This window comes from Schistocerca serialis, chromosome 7 (assembly GCF_023864345.2).
Source record: "Schistocerca serialis cubense isolate TAMUIC-IGC-003099 chromosome 7, iqSchSeri2.2, whole genome shotgun sequence".
Lineage (NCBI taxonomy): Eukaryota > Metazoa > Arthropoda > Insecta > Orthoptera > Acrididae > Schistocerca > Schistocerca serialis.
Genome location: NC_064644.1, coordinates 390,411,219 through 390,432,732, shown reverse-complemented (window position 1 = coordinate 390,432,732; position 21,514 = coordinate 390,411,219). Strand labels below are relative to the sequence as shown.

Genomic DNA, 21,514 nt, shown 5'->3' with positions numbered 1-21,514 from the left:
CTGTTGCCTCCCATTTCTATTGAATCATAATCATCTTTAGCCATCTTTCCTCTCCTTATACCTCAGATAGTTTATACCACTCGTCTATTATTATTTCTGGAAGATCTTTATGTTCATTATAAACTGTGTATTTGATTAATCTCTTGTCAGGTATTCACCTGAATTTGGAAACTTACTAGTTTCAGTATTTATTTTGATAGTTTGAGCAGCCATGTTACTAAAATTTTATACCAGCATGTGTAATACACAAATACAGAAAGTAGTATTTTAAAGATAGTCATGGAGAAAAGAAATATTCCAAGGTATTTCCCTTCATTCCTATTTGTTGCATTAATTTTTTTAAAGAATCATCTCCTGTAAAAGTATTAACAAAATATTACTTATTCAGTACAAAACAATAAGGGTGAAGGGAAGATTAGTGCTTATGATAGTACTGATGATTTACTAGAGAAGAGCACATGCTCATATTGTGGAAAGATATTCACCATGTCATCCTGCCATTTCTGCTCATGATTTAGGGAAAATGTGGAAAACTAAATGTGGGTGATCAAATAGTAATTTGATCTATTGTCATCCCATATCTACATCCAGTGTCTTAAAATACTGTGCCAAATTGTTTGGTAGAAGACGAGTGGTAATCACTTATACATTAATTTATACTGTTTATAATCACTGATGTTTATGACCTTTTTGTTGGCTCCACTGTAGCACTTTCAGATGGTCCCACTCCAAATGGTATCTAGAATGTACCATATTTGGTAAATTTAGAAGTTGAAATATCATAGAATTATTTTTGAGTGGTTAAAAATTGATAATAATGAATGTATTGTGTCTAAAAGTTCCTAAATATATGTTCAAAAAGGTGTATGTCTGAGAATTTGCACAACTGAAATAGGTATGTATCTCATTGATCAAGGGGCACATGGCAGTTTGTCTGCAATAGACACTGTAATGAGAAATATTTATTACCAAGGAAAATTGGCTTTTACACTTGAATAGGCTCTATGAAGAGCTGCCGTGTCTCACTTGTTTTGTGTTTTTATTTGTTGCTGTTGTTGGGGTCTTCAGTCCTGAGACTGGTTTGATGCAGCTCTCCATGCTACTCTACCTGTGCAAGCTTCTTCATCTCCCAGTACCTACTGCAGCCTACATTCTTCTGAATCTGCTTAGTGTATTCATCTCTTGGTCTCCCTCTACGATTTTTACCCTCCACGCTCCCCTCCAGTACCAAATTGGTGATCCCTTGATGCCTCAGAACATCTCCTACCAACGGATCCCTTCTTCTAGTCAAGTTGTGCCACAAACTCCTCTTCTCCCCAAATTCTATTCAATACCTCATCATTAGTTATATGATCTACCCATCTAATCTTCAGCATTCTTTTGTAGCACCACATTTCAAAACCTTCTATTGTCTTCTTATCTAAACTATTTATCATCCATGTTTCGCTTCCATACATGGCTACAATCCATACAAATACTTTCAGAAACGACTTCCTGACACTTAAATCAATACTCGATGTTAACAAATTTCTCTTCTTCAGAAACGCTTTCCTTGCCATTGCCAGTCTATATTTTATATCCTCTCTACTTCGACCATCATCAGTTATTTAGCTCCCCAAATAGCAAAACTACTTTACTTCTTTAAGTGTCTCATTTCCTAATCTAATTCACTCAGCATCACCTGATTTAATTTGACTACATTCCATTATCCTCGTTTTGCTTTAGTTGATGTTCATCTTATACCCTCCTTTCAAGATACTGTCCATTCTGTTCAACTGCTCTTCCAAGTCTTTTGCTGTCTCTGACAGAATTACAATGTCATCGGCGAACCTCAAAGTTTTTATTTCTTCTCCATGGATTTTAATACCTACTACAAACTTTTCTTTTGTTTCCTTTACTGCTTGCTCAATATACGGATTGAATAGCATCGGGGAGAAGCTACAACCCTGTCTCACTCCCTTCCCAACCACTGCTTCCCTTTCATGTCCCTCGACTCTTATAACTGCCATCTGGTTTCTGTACAAATTGTAAATGGCCTTTCGCTCCCTGTATTTTACCCCTGCCACCTTCAGAATTTGAAATAGAGTATTCCAGCCAACATTGTCAAAAGCTTTCTCTAAGTCTACAAATGCTAGAAACGTAGGTTTGCCTTTCCTTAATCTTTTTTCTAAGATAAGTCGTAGGGTCAGTATTGCCTCACGTGTTCCAACATTTCTACGGAATCCAAACTGATCTTCCCCGAGGTCGGCTTCTATCAGTTTTTCCATTCGTCTGTAAAGAATTCGTGTTAGTAGTTCGGTAATTTTCGAATCTGTCAACACCTGCTTTCTTTGGGATTGGTATTACTATATTCTTCTTGAAGTCTAAGGGAATTTCGCCTGTCTCATACATCTTGCTCACCAGATGGTAGAGTTTTGTTAGGCCTGGCTCTCCCAAGGCTTTCAGTAGTTCTAATGAAATGTTGTCTACTCCCGGGGCCTTGTTTCGACTTAGGTCTTTCAGTGCTCTGTCAAACTCTTCACACAGTATCGTATCTCCCATTTCATCTTCATCTACCTCCTCTTCCATTTCCATAATATTGTCCTCAAGAACATCGCCCCTGTGTAGACCCTCTATATACTCCTTCCACCTTTCTCCTTTCCCTTCTTTGCTTAGAACTGGGTTTCCATCTGAGCTCTTGATATTCATGCAATTTTCTTCAAAGGTCTCTTTAATTTTCCTGTAGGCAGTATCTATCTTACCCCTCGGGAGATAAGCCTCTACATCCTTACATTTGTCCTCTAGCCATCCCTGCTTAGCCATTTTGCACTTCCTGTTGATTTCATTTTTGGGACGTTTGCATTCGTTTTTGCCTGCTTCACTTACTGCATTTTTGTATTTTCTCCTTTCATCAATTAAATTCAGTATCTCTTCTGTTACCCAAGGATTTCTACTAGCCTTTGTCTTTTTACCTACTTGATCCTCTGCTGCCTTCACTATTTCATTCCTCAAAGCTACCCATTCTTCTTCTACTGTCTTTCTTTCCCCCATTCCTGTCAATTGTTTCCTTATGCTCTTCCTGAAAATCTGTACAACCTCTGGTTCTTTCAGTTTATCCAGGTCCCATCTCATTAAATTCCCACCTTTTTGCAGTTTCTTCAGTTTTAATCTACAGTTCATAACCAATAGATTGTGGTCAGAGTCCACATCTGCCCCTGGAAATTTCTTACAATTTAAAATCTGGTTCCTAAATCTCTGTCTTACCATTATATAATCTATCTGAAACCTTTTAGTATATCCAGGGTTCTTCCATGTATACAACCTTCTTTTATGATTCTTGAACCAAGTGTTAGCTATGATTTATGCTCTGTGCAAAATTCTACCTGGCGGCTTCCTCTTTCATTTCTCAGCCCCAATTCATATTCACCTACTGCGTTTCCTTCTCTTCCTTTTCCTACTGTCGAATTCCAGTCACCCATGACTATTAAATTTTCATCTCCCTTCACTACCTGAATAAGTTCTTTTATCTCGTCATACATTTCATCAATTTCTTCATCGTCTGCAGAGTTAGTTGGCATATAAACTTGTACTACTGTAGTAGGTGTGGGCTTCGTGTCTATCTTGGCCACAATAATGCGTTCACTACTCTTCAGGAACCACATGTTTGTCTGGCCTCTCACCAGATACCCCTCCGTTGTGGTTGCACCTACGGTACAGCTATCTGTATCGTTGAGGCACGCAAGCCTGCCCGCCAACAGCAAGGTCCATGGTTCATATCTATCTCTATGAAAGCTTTCAAATAAAAATCATGTGAGCAAGTATAGCAGAAGAACTGAAAGTCCCTCGATAGAATGCAGTAAACTGTTCTTATGTACACAGTTGTTTAGCCAGATTCATACATATTGTTTGACCACATTTTGTTGACCCTTTATGTGGTGGTTGTCGAGAATGACAAGAAACATGACTTGCCTCTGCATTAGGATGACTTGTCTCTGCATTAGGACCACTACACGGAGAAGTGAGGTGAGGGGAGGATTGCACAAACTGATTCCTGCAGTGTTGGTCATGCTTTGCGGTTATATGAAAGCAGAGGTGGCACATGTGGAAATATTAGTGCTTGAGACATATGAATGTCTTCCAACTAGTGCCAATTTCCTCCACTGTTGATGTCAGCAATAAAAAGAGTCAGCTTATCGTGGGCAAACAATGTGTGTTTCTTTAAAAGTCCCTGTACATGCTGACTTTCTTTCCGAATACTTCAATAAAATGTGCTGAGTATCCGCACTTTTCATTTTCAAAGCTATACAGAATACAGCAACCTGTAAGGAAACAAGCATGCTTTGTTTCATAGGAATCTTACATGAAGTATAATCACTCAGAAGTATATTTTAGTTATGCAGTAGTACTGAGATGTACAAAATGCATTGGAGAGTACTTTTACCAAATAATAAATTTCTCACCCAACACAGTAGTCTGTTGTCAATAACAGCAATTTTTGCAGCATATGGAAACACACCCTATTCGTATATTTATTTTGTGTATCTATAAAAGTGTGAGCTGATACAGAATTTTATGGGATAGTATTAAGATGAAAGTTATTTCAAAAGAGTTAGATCTCATCTGTCTGAGCTTTACTAATTCAGTTTGAGAATTCTTCCCTAATTGAACGGTCCAAGACAACAAATAATTTTAGAAATGAATCTTATAAAGTCAGTATCTATACAGTACTCCAGATAGAAGGCGTTTTAGTTCCTTATGTGACACAATTTCTACATCACTAAACTAAAAATAGTTTAAGTGTTCATTGTAATAAAGGAAAATATTAACTGATATATCTCATTACTAATAACTTCATCTTAAAAGTAGTAACATATTTTAAAATGTTATTTAGATTATTTTGTGGGGACAATCAGCCTACTTACTTTACATTACATGTAATATTTCTTTGCAGTTATGAATTGGAGTGCCTGAGCCAGAAAATAATAGAACTCGACAACGAAATTTGTTTTCTTCCTTCTAAATTATTTGTACAAGTACATAGTTATTATTAGTCAAATGGTATGCATTATTTGCTGTCCTCTGTATGTGTCCGTATCAAATTTAAATTTATCTTAGTGGCAGAAGCACTTTTAAGAAGTTATTCGTCTTAAATTCATTAGGGGATTGTATTTCCTAATTTATTTTGATTTAGTGCCAGTCTTTGGCAGATGTCTGATGCATGAAAAGTGATAAATGTCACAATAATATGGCCTTGATGTAAAACCGTATGTATTCCTATAGAATGAGGAAACCTAAGTAATAAGTGCTATGGTTGGTTATATATTTCAGGACATTAAAAAAAAGAGTAATGCCTTCTCTATTTCACTACTGTCTATTTCACAGAAATTCAAATTGTTATTATGAACATCAGTAACTGAAACAGAAACACATATCTTCTGTAATGACAAGCTAGACAATATGTTAGTTGATGTATAGATTACAAAGAAAAAGTCCAACATTTATTTACATGTTGTAGTTGAACCTGGCTGTAGTTGACATTAGAATCGAGGGTGGGGAAGTAACAATGTACATTAAATAAATGGTTAATAGAACATATATGATTTGATTTTATTAAACAAATTTCTCTTACCATCTCATTTAATCAGAAGCAGTTGTAATTATATAATCTCATTAAATCAGCCAATTAAAAATATTTTTGAATGGAGTAATTTCAGAACTAATTTTGTTACCATAGAGGAAATGGTTCTTTCTCATGCAGAGTTTTAGTTTGATTAGCATGTTTGTGCTTTATAATGTCAGGAGGAATCTCGAAAGCAGATTCAAAACTTGCTTGCCTGTCTCTCTCTGTCAGAGGTCTTCTTGTACTTGTGTTTGTTGTTGAGTGACTGTATTGTAGTTAGTGTAGACCTAACTGCAAACACTTCTCTTTCAGAGTAATTTTTACTGGCATCTACACATTTGAATCAGCCGTAAAGGTGATGGCAAGAGGGTTCATACTTCAGCCATTTACGTACCTTAGAGATGCATGGAACTGGCTGGACTTCGTAGTAATAGCTTTAGCGTGAGTAGTGACTGAGAGATTGGGTTTATTGCTAGATAATAATTATTTACATCAATGATTGCAAACTGCCATTTATAAATTGATATGTTGAATAATTATACAAGTAATCATATATAAAAATTTTGTACAATGTCAAAGTTGATTAAATTATAGATAGAATAATTCCTCAAATGGCAGTTTCCATTTTGCACCATTGATGTGAATTATTGATAGATTTAGAATTAGAATTAGATATAGTAATTTTATAGATTAGATCCCATTCAGTAGCATCAAACACAAATTCATAGCCAGTTGGAAACATAACTATTATATATTTGTGCTTTTTGTTGCCATTGAATTTGAAGAGAGTAGCAAGCTTGTAAGCTTCCTTCATGAAACTAAATTTCTTGTATGTTGAAGTTCAGATTAGAATTTTTTCGGACTTTTTTTGAGATGCAATATTTAAAATTGTGTATATTCTTACAATTGATAAAACAGTTCTGTTCAGTTTAGGAAACTTATAAATTGTGAATGTTTTGTAGTAGTCTGTATAAAAGTATTTTGGAATTGAATCTCATTCCTCCCTTCACACATTTATTACCTCAAACACTGTTTATTCCAGAAACAAATATTATTTGGTTATTTTATTCAAATAAATAATATTAAAAAGGAAACACTTTCTATGATTGCATAAGATTATACAATTTCTTTCTCTACATGTCATTTGTAGAATACATAGGTTGAAAGATTATCACTCTGTCTATGTACTTGCTTCCAGGCAGGGATTTCAGCTCTTAGTTTTGTTTTATTTCTCAAACATGTAAAAAATGCCTTGGACACCCTTAAATGAAATTAATTCTTCAGCTTACAAGTTTTCCATGATGGTACTATATATCTTTCTCATGCCTGTTTGATTACAATTTCTTCTGGGCATATTAAATGTGTTGTGAGAGAGCAGATAACTGGTAGCATACCATGTTGTCTGAAAAACAAAAAAATCTACACCATTTTGAGCCATACCTGAGTGCTTTACTCTTGCTGCTTATCATCCTGCAACAGGTACATAAGTTAATGTCAGATTCGCTATCATACCAAGGAGTTGTGTGCTCTCATCCTTGCAGTTATGTATTAATTAGTTTCCATGTGCTGTCTTGTTCACTAGTTGTCAACAGAACTTTTTGTTTGTTTTGTAGTTTTCAAAACCCAGTCTTGAGTCAATGATTTCATTTGTGTAAACTTTCCAGTAATCAGTAATCAATGCTAACTTTTGTGAGAAGGCTGGGCCAATGTAATACAGAATAAGATAAGGTTCACTATAAGATTCACTATATGTTGTTTTACTTTTGACATTTTCATCTCAAAGTTACAGTTTGTGTTAACAAAGAGGTCATGCGTAAACTATTACTTCACAATCTTATGTGGGTTATGCTGCACATAAACAAAACTTTCACATAGTAATGCAGTTGGCTCCTTTTAAGATCTCTCTATATATACAATACAGCCCTACCAGCACAATCAAAATTAAGTTAAAATATGCCTAAAACACATCTTCGCATTCCCTCAAAAGGATTTTTCAAAATACCCAAAATCTTGATAATTAGTATGAAAAATCCTTCATAATTTGTCATAATTAACATAACAATGTGAAGTGAAGGCAATGTGCCCTTTCCATCTATACATGTCTTCATGTCAATATTGCATCAACCTCTCACATATGCTAACACATCATCAGGATACTACATTTTTACTCTTTATTTTTTAATGTCATCTACATTAATAAGATGTTTTGTCAACAGCTGTCAATGTCTGTAACGTACAGGTTAGGTTCTTTCTATAAGTTACATAAAACATTGTAGGAGTCGATGATAGTTATCACTAGTCAATGTAATTGTCCACCTTGATCACTATTTACATTTTTATTTTGAAAAATATGGACATTAACATGTTTGGCCACAGCCATCATTGAAATCACGTTTAAAATCTCGATACACTGTATCTCATCAGTTCACATGTACACTTGTACTATGGGTTGTATATAGGTGAGGAATAATTTTTTTTTATTAATATGCACCCTTCAATTAGTATATTTTATTTTCTTGTTTTAGCCCAGTGTGTTTCAGAGCTACAACTCCATTCTCAGGGTTTATGTTAATGATTTGCGAGCATTACAAATGCTACAACTCCATTCTCAAGTTTTAAAAAATGCATAACACTTGCTCTCTGTAATAAAATTATTTTACTTTACTATTGGTTTCGGTTCTGAACAATCATCAGTGGCAGCCGATGTCGTACAGCTGCCATTAATGATGTTTCAGAATCAAAACTGGTAGCAAAATAAATAACGTTATTACATACAGCACATTGTTATGCATTTTTTTTAAACTTGTTCATGTTGTTGACCATTGCCAAAGCAAGATGTCCATTCTCAAGAACTGTGCTGATGTTTTTTTAGTGTTATGGATACTTTACTTTGTCATCCAGCATGAAATGAACAATGTAAGTTTTAGTTTTATGCAAAATACATCATGGGTGAGATAAAATAAAATAAATAAAACGTTGCTAATAATTAAGTTTATTTGAACATAAAATGTTCATCTGCTTTGATGAAAACCTTCCAAATATGCTGTTACACTTCAAACAAAGTAACATGTTCATGGCTGCACAACATAGCTCAAATGACAAACTTTAATTTGTGAGTTTAGGATGCATTAAGAAAGTAAGGGTCATTGAAATAACTAATAAAATAAAATAATCTAGGGTAATGCCGTCTTAAGATTATACTTACGTTCTTGTATTTACTGTACATGATTTGGCATGCTCATTAGCATACTTCATGATCCAAATGGCTCATCTCAGTTTTACTATTTCTGTTGAAAGGTATGTAATTTATGTGTTTGCATTACTTATAAAGAACTATTATGTTGATATTTGTAGTTCACAATATGAATGAAGTGGAATGAAATAATCTGCCGTAGAGAAGTTAGAGTAAAGACGAATTAAGTGGAATGAAATAACCTACTGTGAAGAAGTTAGAGTAGGGGTGGTGTGCAGCTAAGGGTGGGAGGAAGGAGGGCCAGGGTATAGGACAGAGTGTAATGTGACGGGGTAGGTTAGATGTAGCTGACGGGGGAGAATGGAACTCATAGAGAGGAGAGGGTGTGTGTATTCATTCTTGTGGGTCTGTTGTTTTGACAGTTGTTACTGAGTGTGAGAAGTAGTTTATTACAGCCACCCTCCTGACCTCGATCCCTGCTAATTCACTGTTCTCCCACCCTGTATCCAACATTTCCCATTCCTCTGTACTGTCACTCTCTCCCAGTCTGTGCCTCCTTGTTGTAATCTTCATTATGTGGCACATCTCACTGGCTCCAGTACCTGTTTATCAGGGACCCAGCCCATGCACCTGTCACCTTTCCTGCCCACATTCCTTGCCAGCAAACCTGCGGTCTCCTCCAAGCCACTTGCTACTTATTCCCATCCCCTCTTCCTGCCTCTTGATTCGCTTTACCTGTATCCACAGCACCCACCCTGGTCCACCTGCCGAAATGCAATCCTGACTTTTGTGTCTCACCAGAACAATGTAGGGGCAAAGGTGTGTGTGTGTGTGTGTGTGTGTGTGTGTGTGTGTGTGTGTGTGTGTGTGTCTGTATATTTGTTCTCCAGCTATTCTGAAAGCTAGCAGGTTTTCTTTCTGTATGAGCCTGTTGATGACTCTTTGCTTCTGCTGTTCATTGAGTGGTCTCTTTTGTCCGTAAATTATTTATAGGCACTGTCTATTCATTCATTGTCTGTTCATTAAGCATGTTAGTGTATTGAAGAACACGTTGCATATATATTTATACTGGCTCTAGTGAGTTAGTTATTGTATGTGAGGATGGTTTATGGTAGATTGTGAGATCTAAGTGATATCTGTTAACTTTTGTTCACTGTCATAAAGGTGAACACATGTCACTACTATATCTAAGTGTACATCACACATAAGCAGTGGCAGCTTATCTTCATGACCGTGAATGCAACTTACAAGACATTAATTTTACAATCTGCCATCCTTAGGTACAAAACATAACATACTAGAGGTAATAGAACTACAGAGGCAACAAGTTTTCCAGTTCACTAACATGCTGATGACAGTGAAAATAATAGAACACTTTCTATACTCAATAATGACGTCTGATAACAAGTGACTCACAAGAGTGAATAAACACAATTCCATTCTCACTTATACATACATAAATACATGTACGTTTCTCAATCACTTCCATTCTCTCCCTGAGCTGTATATCACTTTCATCTATCCTGTAAGAGCACACCATATTCTACATCCTCCCACCTCCCCTCTCACCCTTCCAACCATCCACCTCATCCTGCACTCACTGCCACTTCCGCACAGAAGGTTATTTCATTTCCATTCGTTGATTTCATGAACTGAAAATAACAGTATAATATTGCATCAAAAGATATTCAAATCTATAAATTATGTTCTTGTCAGCAGAAATAGTAAAACTGTGATGAGTAATTTGAGTCACACACTATACTAATAAGCATGCAAAACCATGTACAGTAAATGGACGAATGTAAAAAAAAAATAGCGTAATTGCCACACCCCTGAATTATTTTCGTTATTTTACCTGTTATGTGAATGATAATAATATGACCCGTACTTTTTTAATACATCCTAAGCTCATAAATTAAAATGTGCCATTTCACCTCCAACAGCCAGTGATCTCTTTTGATAAGAATCCTTCTTCTTCCAAGATATATTTCTATCCTATTTTTTTCTAATGAAACCATTCTCAACATGCAACTGATCGTTAAACCCAGTACCATGAAGGATACTGTTTCATTATTCTTCTTGTATTATTTTCATGTGCAGTAAAATTTGTCATTGCCTCAGCTTTCTTGTCCCCGTAACTTTTACTGTCTCCAGTCTGCTCACTGGGAAGCTTCATACCTGATCATTCCTTTGAGAACCTTGTTTTGTAACTTTGTAGAAACTGCACGGAATTAACTACCAGGATAGAGCAACTATCTTCTAGTCAACACACTTATATTTATTTCAAACTCTGATACTATATATTCCTTTCCCATTATTTGTGATTCTATCACTAGTTCATGTTGTTATCAGTTTAGCTCCTCTCTCTTGATTAGCCATACTTTATATGTTCCTGTTACTTCAATTTCAGGGCATGCTCTGCCTGGAACTCTATATGGTTTTCTGGTTTCCTCTCTGTCATGTATCCTCCATAGCAACATCTTCACTATAATCTCCATTCCACTGTCATGTGCTTCCAACTCCCATGGCACCTTCATATTGGAACATGTAAGATTGTTATGTGCCTCCATGGAAAGGGTACTCCAACTGCACCCACCTTGAAACCTAGGCCACCTGTTCTGTTGTTTTCTATTTCTTCATACTGGAGACTCTACATAGTTCTCTCTTCTGAAGCTAACACACACTTCTTCTTGCTGTTGACCTTGCAATTTGTTATACATTCAATCTGATCCAAAACGTTTTTGAGACATTTCTAGTTTGTTAATTGCACAGCCTACATGCACCTCCAGCACTACTTGTGGTAATCATCATACAAATGCTGATAAGAATATATTTTCTACCAGGAAGATCTCAATATCCATTCATGGATCATTCTATTCATTGAATGCTAAATAAGTCCTGTGATAATTTGGCCCAGTCATTGATGAGATTTATGTTGTAACATCAACAAAATAAGGAAAGAATGTATTTTACTCACTATAAAGATGACACATCAAGTTGCGGACAGGGACGACAAAAAGATTGTTAACTGTTACACATTTGGCTTTCGAGCAAACCCATCTTCAGAAAAAGAAATACACACATATTCATCCATCCAAGCAAGCACACCTCAGGCACACAAGACCATCGTGATCAGCAGCTCGAACCAGAATGCAATGTGAAAGAAAGCAGCAGTCTGGAGGGGAGATGGGAGGGAAATGGATAGTAGGGTATGGACTGGGGGAGAGAAGAGTGCTGCCTGGTGGAGGATGCAGGGTCTAGATAGAGGCATGGCAAAACTGCATTGAGAAGCTGTGGGACAGAGAGGTGGGGAAGGAGGAGGAAGTGGAAAAAGAGAGGAACAGGTTAGGGGGAAGAATGGCAGGTGCATTCGAAGAGACAGCACACGATGAGAATGAGAAAACGTGAATATGGAGGAGGTGATAGGACAGAGGGTGTGGAAACTGTTTGGTGGAGGGTGTGGGGTGGTAGGTTACCATAAGTAGAGGCCGGTATAATTTCAGAAGCAAAGAATGTGTTGTAAGGATAACTCCTATTCTGCACAGTTCATAAAAGTTAGAGGTGGAGGGGAGGATCCAGATGGCCTGAGTTGTGAAGCAGCCATTAAAATCAAGCATGGTGTGTTCTCTCTGGCCCATAATCTGATAGTTGCTGTTCATCCTCGTGGACAGCTGGTTAGTAGTCATACCAATATAAAAAGCTGTGTAATGATTGCAGCAGAGCTGGTATATGGGATGGCTGTTCTCACAGGTAGCCCGGCCTCTGATAGGGTAGTATAAGCCTGTGACAGGACTGCAATATGAAGTACTGTGTGGGTAGATGGGTAGGTCTTGCACGTGGCTCTTCCCTGAGGTAAGGCATTGGGAGTGGAATAGGGATGGACTTAGATGTTGAGGAGATTGGGTGGGAGATGGAACCCCATTTTAGGAGGGGTGGGAAGGATCTTGGGTAGAATGTCCCCCATTTCAGGGCGTGGTGATAGGTAATCAAAACTCTGACAAGAAATATGGTTCAGTTGTTCCAGTGTGAGGTGCTACTGGGTGACAAAGGAGGAACTCTTTTGCAGCTGGTTCTTGAGGGTCATGGGAGGATTGTGGATGTGAGGGGAAATTGTATGGGAGATCTGTCTGTGGACCATGTTGGCAGGGGGCCAGGAGGGGAGGGGGGGGGGGGGGGGGTTAGTGCCTGTCTGCGAAGGCCTTGGTGAGACCTTCAGCTTATTGGACAAGGGACTTCTTGTCACTGCAAATACACCATTGCTGGGTGGCCAGACTGTATGGGAGTGACTTTTTGGTGTGAAAGGGATGACAGTAGTTGAAATACAGATACCATTGATTGTTGGTGGATTCAATGTGGATGGAGCCACCAGAGAGGAGGAGGTTAACATTCAGGAAGGTGGTATGCTGGGTTGAGGCCAACCAGGTGAAGAGGATGAGAGAGAAGGTTTTGAGGCTGTGAAGGAATGTGGAAAGGGTGTCTTGGCCCTGAGTCCAGGTCATGAAGATATCATCAGTGAACCTGGGCTAGACCTTTTTTTTTGGGGGGGGGGGGGGGGGGGTGGAGGAGGCTAGGGAGGTCTCTAGTTGACCCTTAAACAGATTTTCAGATTTTATAGGATGGTGGCATATGGGTTCCCATGGCTGTGCCATGGATTTGTTTGTGCACCTACCCTTTAAAGGAGAAGTAGTTGTGACCTTGAATAAAGTTAGTGAGGTGTATGAGAGGAATGAGATGTGGAGTTTGGAATCTGACATTTGGAGAGGTAGTGTTCAATAGTGGCAAGACCATGGGTATTGGTGTATAGGGCAGTGGCATCAACAATGACAATTAGGTATCTAGGATGTAAAGTGGTGGGGATGATGGAGAGTCGGTGAAGGAAGTGGTTGGTATTTTCGATGTGGGAAGCTAGATTATGGGCAGTTGGTTGGAGGTGTTGTTCAGTGAGGGTTGATATCCTTTCAATGGGGCCAGAATAACCAGCTACAATGAGGCATCCAGGAATTTTGGGTTTGTGGATTTTTGGGAGCATGCAGGAGGTGGCTGTGTGGGGTGTCATGGGGGTGAGGAAGCAAATGGATTCATTGGCGAGATTATGGGAATGCCCTAATGCCTTAAGCAGAGTTTGGAGGCTATGTTTGAGCTTCTGGGATGGGATCACTCTGGCTGAGTTTGTAGGTGGCGGAGTCAGATAATTGGCAGAGCCCTTCCGCCAGTTTGTCACTGTGATTCATTACAATACTGGTGGAACCTTTGACTGTAGGTAGGATGATTAGGTCAGAATTAGTTTTGAGGTTCTGTATGGATGTCTTTTCTTCTACAGAAAGGTAGGTGTTCGTAGCAAGGGGCCTGGGGAAGGATGATGAGGCCACATTGGAGGTAAGGAATTACTGGAAGGTGACCAACTGGTAGTTAGGTGGGAGGGAAGAGGGATCACAGTTGGATGGTGATATAAACAGGGGAGGGAGGGTTCAGTGTTGAGATTAGGTTGGCTTTGATTGGAGGGATCAATGGCAAAGAAGTGTTTCCATATATGGATCTGGAGAAGGAGCGTAGGTCTTTGACAAGTCCAATGTAGTGAAATTTAGGTGTAGGGCTAAAGTTGAGGCCTTTGGAGGGGGCTGAAACTTCTGTGGGGCACACGGTTATCGTGGGAAGTTTTAACAACAGTGTCCTATGAATGTTTTGCCTCTGGATGTAGTGGAGTGTTGGTAGGGAGTTTTGGGGTCAGCAAGGCAGGGTGTGTGTACTTTGAGGTATTGTTGAGGAGGAACACTGGGGTTAGAAAGTGGTGCCCTGCGGTGCCAGTAAGACATCAGCAGGTTGGATGACTTATGAAGGTTTGTCTGAAATGCTCCTCTAGGTGCTGGATAACAAGGAATTCAATTTCAGAGATGTGATAGGGATTGCAGAGTGACAGTGGAGAGAGCAGAGGTAGTTCTTGAATGCCTTTGCTTGTGACGGCCAGGGACTGGAAGAATCTGAAAATCATTGTGAACCATTGTGAAAGGAAGAGTGGGATCCAGAGAAAGGAATTTTTATGGTTAGGCCATTGGGGAGGGGAGGGGATTCCATGGTTTAAGCAGCATTTAAGGAACAGGATGTAGGACTGGGTTTTACCCAGGGAAAGGAATACTTTTTTGAATGGGTGCAGAAAGATGGAGCAGTAGTCCATTGTGGCAGGGATGGTGTATGGGAGATGGGAATGAGGCAGAAATTGGCAAATGTAGGTGTTAGACGGTTGTGGGGGAGCTGAAAATTGAAAATATGTGTAAAAATATGAAACAATACACAGAACACTCACAGATATTTAAAAATATGCACAAGTTTCAATGGCTGCTTCACAACCCAGGCTATGTGGATCCACCCCCCCACCTCTAACTTTTCTGAACTGTGCAGGGCAAGTTATCCTTACAACACATTCTCTGCTCCTGAAATTATCCCAGCCCCAACTTACAGCAACCTACTGTCCCCACACCCTCCTCCCAACATTTTCCACCTCTCTGTCCTATCACCTCCTCCCTATTTCCTTCCTCTCACCCTCATTGTGTGCTGCCCATCTTTCCCTTTCCCTGCTTTTCATCTCACCACCCTACCTTCCTCCATGCCACACAGCCTCTTGAAACTGTGCCTGGTGGCAGTCTTATCATGCCTCCATATAGTCCCAGCTTACTCCGCCAGACAGTGCTCTTCCCTCGCCAAACCCATACCCTGCTTTACCTTCCTTTCCTAACCCCTCCAGATTGCTGCTGTCGTTCACATGGCAGTTGTATTCTGGTCCAAGCTGCAAGAGATGGTGGTCATGTGTGCCTGAGGTGTGCGTGCTTGTGTGAATGAATGTGTGTGTATGTTTCAAATGATGGAAACTCCAGGTAGAAATATCAACAATGTAGGAAAAGATAGATTGCTACTTACCATAAAGAAGACATGTCAAGTTAGAGACAGCCATGATTAAAAGACACGTTTAATTGTGCTTGTCTGCAACTTGACGTGTTTTCTTTACAGTAAGTAGGAATGTATCTTTTCCTACATTGTGTGTGTTTCCTTTTTTGAAGAAGGCTTTGGCTGAAAGCTAAATGTGTAACAGTGTGCTTGTCTGCAACTCAAGTATCATCTTTTGGTGAGTAGTGATCTATCCTTTTCCTTGTATTGCTGATATTCCAACCTGGAGTTTCCGTTGTAAGATTTAAATTATAAGATATTTTTGCTGTGCCCAGTACTGCCTCAGAAATGCTTGCTCAAAGCACTGGGCATTATTCGCTTAGTTGTGTGCCTAAATGGTCCAGGTTATTTTCTCATTGTTTGAATAGCTCAATGTGAACTCAATTTTTCATGGTCTTTCAAGTTCTTTGTCAGTGTGTCTCTGAAAGTGGTAATGAACACAATGGGATGTTTATTTTTTTTAGTTCAGGTGCTTTTATATGGCTTGGTTTCATCAAACCACCTTTGAAAGCCCTAATTAATACAATTAGATCCACCTTTCCGATGATCTGGTGTGACTCATTTCACTCAATACGTGCAATGGGTTGATTAAAACTGATTCCACTGTAGTACTGACTAAGGATTCAATCATTTTCTGTTTGTGCTATCTCAGATCCGCTTAACTTTTCTCTGCTCACCTTTATTTATTTTAATTTTTTCTCAGTATCATCTACACCTGGCTCCAATTTTCCTTGTCTTTCCTCACAGTTTTCATAAACTGTCTCGAGCCCAGAATGGAAAATTTACTCTTTTTTAATTTCCAGTATTTTACCAAGACATCTTCGGTCTCTAATGTGCACTCAGTTATCCTTTTCTACTAGAGGGAGCTGCAGAGGGTAAAACCTGTAGTGGAAGACAGAGATCGGAATACAGTCAGCAACAAATTGAGGACATAGGTTGCAATTGCTACTCTGAGATGAAGAAGCTGACACAGGAGAGAGATTCTGTTTTCTCTCTTTATTTCTTTACTTTTCTTTCCGTTACTACTCAGATTGCGTTTGTGTCAGTGGCTCAGTGGTTAAATACCAGACTACAGGTCCAAAGGTTTCGGATTTGACCGCTGCTCAGTCTTAACATTCTTGTTCATCATTTATAACTTCTTTCGCATCTGCCAATGTTTGATAATGTCAAAAATGTGTAGTTATACACTATGGTTCTGAGTCTACATTAAACTGTATGCCCCCTTATAAACAGCTGGGTTGTTGTTGTTGTTGTTGTGGTCTTCAGTCCTGAGACTGGTTTGATGCAGCTCTCCATGCTACTCTTCCTGTGCAAGCTTCTTCATCTCCAAGTACCTACTGCAATCTACATCCTTCTGAATCTGCTTGGTGTATTCATCTCTTGGTCTCCCTCTACGATTTTTACCCTGGGTAAGTTAGTTCAAAGATCCAAGGAAGGTAAGGGTATACAACTTACAATAGGACTATATCAGGTTAACCACTGTAGTGTTCAAACTAATAATAAGTTTTACCTTCACTCACTCTAAAAGTTCTTTGTCTTCTGTTCTCTTCCACTTGTTTTCTTCTTTATTTTTATTAAAATTGTGTCTGTTCTTCCTTCTTTTGCATCTTCTCTTCTCCCAGATGTTCCTTCCCCATTTTTCCCCTCCTGCTCCTTCTTATTTTTATAAAGGCTTCTATTTTTCTCACGTTTTTTATTCAGATTGTCAACTACTTGATTTGTATTTATCATATCAATGCTACTTACCTATGGTAGCCACTGAACTACATTTTATTTATGTTTCCTGGTAAAAATGTGCATTGGAAACCCCATTGTGTCATCCTCCATCCTTTCTCTTTCCTGACATGCTTCTCCTCATTCCTGATTCCTGATGGACTATAACTTTATCTTCATTATTTGCAGCTTTTTGTTCACCATCAAATTTCAGTTGTCCCCAATACACTGAATCATTCTCTACTAATATAAAAGTTTTAACATAAAATGAACACACAAAACTTCCCACTTCAGAAACCCTTTCCACAAATACATTTTGTGCTTTCAGGTTTTTAATGGTGCATTTTTCTGATGTCACTGTCACAAAGTGCTGTTTTTGTCACCCATTTAGCATGTTCATAAAACTTTAATGTGTGCTGTGCTAATGATCCTCACATCCTAACATTGTATCCTTTCTCATGCTGCCAGATTTTCTTTTTGTATATGTATTGGTGGTTAATGATGTCAAGTGACAGGAAAAATTCTTGATCTCTCAGCTTAGTTTGCACACTATGTATCCCAACTAGGACTTTTTTTAAACAACTGTAACACAATCCCATCCAACATGCTATGGAGACCATGATAATCAGCTCCCTGCAAAAACAGTTCAGTTTGGTTAGAACAAGCAAAACGGGGTAAAAATAGCCCCATGCTCTTACACATTACAAACAAAACTCATTAAGTTTATCATTCATCCCTAAAAACTTCAGTACACACAAACGAACAAACAAACAAACACAACAACAGCCGCAACATACATAGACACAAACTAATCATTCACAATTAATTATTGACAACTTAATGCAGTTCGTGTTCATTGAGTTGAGGCAAAGTGAGTTCTCGTCTGTATATATTTTCTGCTGGTTTTTGGTTTGATCACAGCACAACAATGAAATTTTTAATATTTTACAAGCAAAGTGTTTGCACTCTTTCTCTTAGTTCTACTTAGTGATGTTGCTGAAAGATGTGATTAATCATCAATTGCTGGCAGGAATGCTTCCACTAATAAGTGTATGAGAGGTTAACACGCGACAATAACATGTACACAAAATTTCCCCCATGTCTGCCCTAAAACTTAGCTATGGAATCAGAATATAGCCTTTGCACAGATCATAAATTTTGTAGGTCATTTGTACTAACATGTTCATGCTTTAATGCATTCTAGTTCTGTATATTTCTTGTATCATGTAAAGAATTTGCTTTAGTTTGCAACAGCTGCAGTACCATTGGTTGATATTAATATGTAGAGATGTTGTATCATCATATAAAATAGTTTAATGAAAGGCATGTCTATGAAAATAGGAATTGTCATAGCAAGGTTTTCAAAAATAAGTGTAGTTTTGAATATGAACGAGCAACATAATATTGTGAAGCATTTGTTTTATTTCAATCTAACTGCAAAAAACTACATTTAATAACTGCATTCAAATGAAATTAACTGACATTGATTAAGAAATGTTTGAATCAGCCTCTTACATTTGGAACTGTACGATGAATGGGAAAACACTGAAGGTAGGAATGTGACAGCAACTTCATGAGCTCTAATTAATACTTACAGATGGAATCTAATACTTAAACTACAATCCACTACTAAGATGTCATTCTCTCACATTATTTACACACACTCTTCCATTATTTCAAAGTTACTATGATAGTTATGTATTGTGACACCCAACTGACTACTGTCAACCACATTCATGGAGGAGAATACAGACTGCAAGAAGGACACATGATTTGTTCTCTGTCATTTATATACAAAGGCTGACACAATATAATTAGGAGAATTGTACACAGTTTATGTTTAAATAACATGCTTGGTGATGGTTAAACATCCTAACCATATCAACGCCCGTTAGAAATATAAAATAGAATTTTGATTGTGAAAACATCACTAGAGTTTTAAAGTTGTATGCAAAAGAACACTTGGCATAATTTATCTCTGTGTGAAGTGCTAGAGTTTTCCCACAGTCCATGATTCCCTTCAATACAGTGCTGTGCTCCAGATGCATATTCTCAGAAATTTCTTCCTCATATTAATACCTATGTTTAATACTAGTGGATTTCATTTAACAAGGAGTGCACTCTTTCTCTGCGTTAGTCTACTCCTTATATCCTCATTGCTTCATTTGAAATCTGCTTACTTTAAATGACATTAATTCGAGTCCTCACTAATAATGTAGATTCCCAAATCCAGAATTCATGTGCATATGCGCTGATCAGCCAGAGCATTGTGATCACCTACCTAATAGCTAGAATGTCCACCTTTGGCACAGATAACAGTGGCGATGCATCATGGCATGAAAACAATGAGGCCTTGGTAGCTGGCTGGAGGGAGTTGGCACCACATCTGCACACACAAGTCACCTAATTCCTATAAATTCCGGGAAGGGAGCGATGAGCTCTTAATGCCACATTCACTCACATCCCAGATGTGTTCAATCTGGTTCAAATCTGACAAATTGGGGGCCAGCACAACTATTGGAATTTGCCACTGTGTTCCTTGAAATAATCCAGCACACTTCTGTCCTTGTCTCATGGCACATTATGTTGTTGAAAAATGCCACTGACATTGGGAAACATGATCGTCATGAAGGGGTGTATGTGGTCTGCAACCGGTGTACGATATTACTTGGCCATCATGGTGCCTTGTACGAGCTGCACTGCCAATGTTCCCCAGAGCATAATGGAACCACTGCTAGCTTATCTCTGTCACTGTTAGTACAGGAGTCAAGGAGCTGTTCTCCTGAAAGACGATAGGTTCGTGGTCTCCCATCGGCATGATGAAAATGATATCAGAATTCATCAGACCATGCAGTGCTTTGCCACTGTGCCAACATCCAGTGCTGATGAGCACATGCCCATTTCAGTTGTATTCGCCAATGTCGTGGTGTTAACATTGGCACTTGCATGGGCTGCCGACTGGGAAGCCCATTGTTCGGTGTATTCTGAGACACTTGTGCTCTGCCCAGCATTAAAGTCTGATGGGTAGCACTCATCAAATACCCAACAAGTCATACAGTTTCTAAAATGCTTGTGTCGAGCCTCTGGGCCTTGACAATCTCCTCTCGGTCAGATGCAAACAGATCTCATGCTTCCCCATTCTACACACGGACTGCACGCTCACTGATACTACACACACTGTGGGTGTCTCTGACTAGTTCTGACTCCTTTGCAGGTGACACTGCTATCACCTGTCAGGCTTATGTTGACAGTGGGCTGGTGGTCATAATCTTCTGGCTGATCAGTACTTGTATTTACCTTATAGTTGTTTGTTGTGTAGGGTTGTAGTTCCATGGCTTTATATATGATTAGTGATGTTTTTTTCGTTTAACTTTATAAATAATGAAGAAACAACTTCAAATAATGTTTTTTATTATTGTTTTATACATAAACAGTAATATGAGATCAGTACACTTGAAGTATTCTACTGCCCTTGCCGCATTCATCATAGGCAAAACAACACAACGCCATCTTGAAAAGTACATGTATCTATTGGTGTCACAGATTCTGCTTGATGCTTCCATTGATACCATTTCAAGACAGTCACTATAACTATGCAAGTGTGTCCCCCTTCAGCTGAGACTTCTGCTTTTATTCTGTTGGCTAGACACATCATTCCCTGGGCATTAGACAAGCCCTACATAAGAATTATGAAGTATCTTACAAAATCAAATTAACTTTCATGTAAATTTAAGTAATGTTGGTGGCTATCGGTCAGAAATGACTGGTTCTGATCAAAAGTAAATCGTGTTTATCAAGTCGTGCGTGACAGTGCACAATATCAATATGTTCCAAAAAGCCACGTGCAAAAATGCAGTTATTCAGGGGATCATATTCCAGGATCTGTTAATCACAGAGATAAGAGTTCAAATGTTTAGAATAGCCCATCACCTATGACCATATGTATACCTCTTGGAAGAACAGACGTACGGTAACTATTCTACAGTACAGGATCAAAATTTAACTGTTACACACTTCTGCCAGCCCAAGCAATTTAAGCAATTTGCTTGTTTCCTTTCCATTAAATATTG

At 38.5% G+C, this 21,514-nt stretch overlaps 1 protein-coding gene across 1 annotated transcript in view; it reads left to right on the top strand.

Moving 5' to 3' along the window:
- LOC126412041 (sodium channel protein para) overlaps nt 1-21,514 on the top strand; it is a 903,820-nt gene that overhangs the window by 99,399 nt on the left and 782,907 nt on the right. Inside the window, exon 5 of the mRNA XM_050081417.1 lies at nt 5,912-6,040. Coding sequence (XP_049937374.1) covers nt 5,912-6,040 — 129 coding nt within the window. The remainder of the gene's footprint in view (nt 1-5,911; nt 6,041-21,514) is intronic.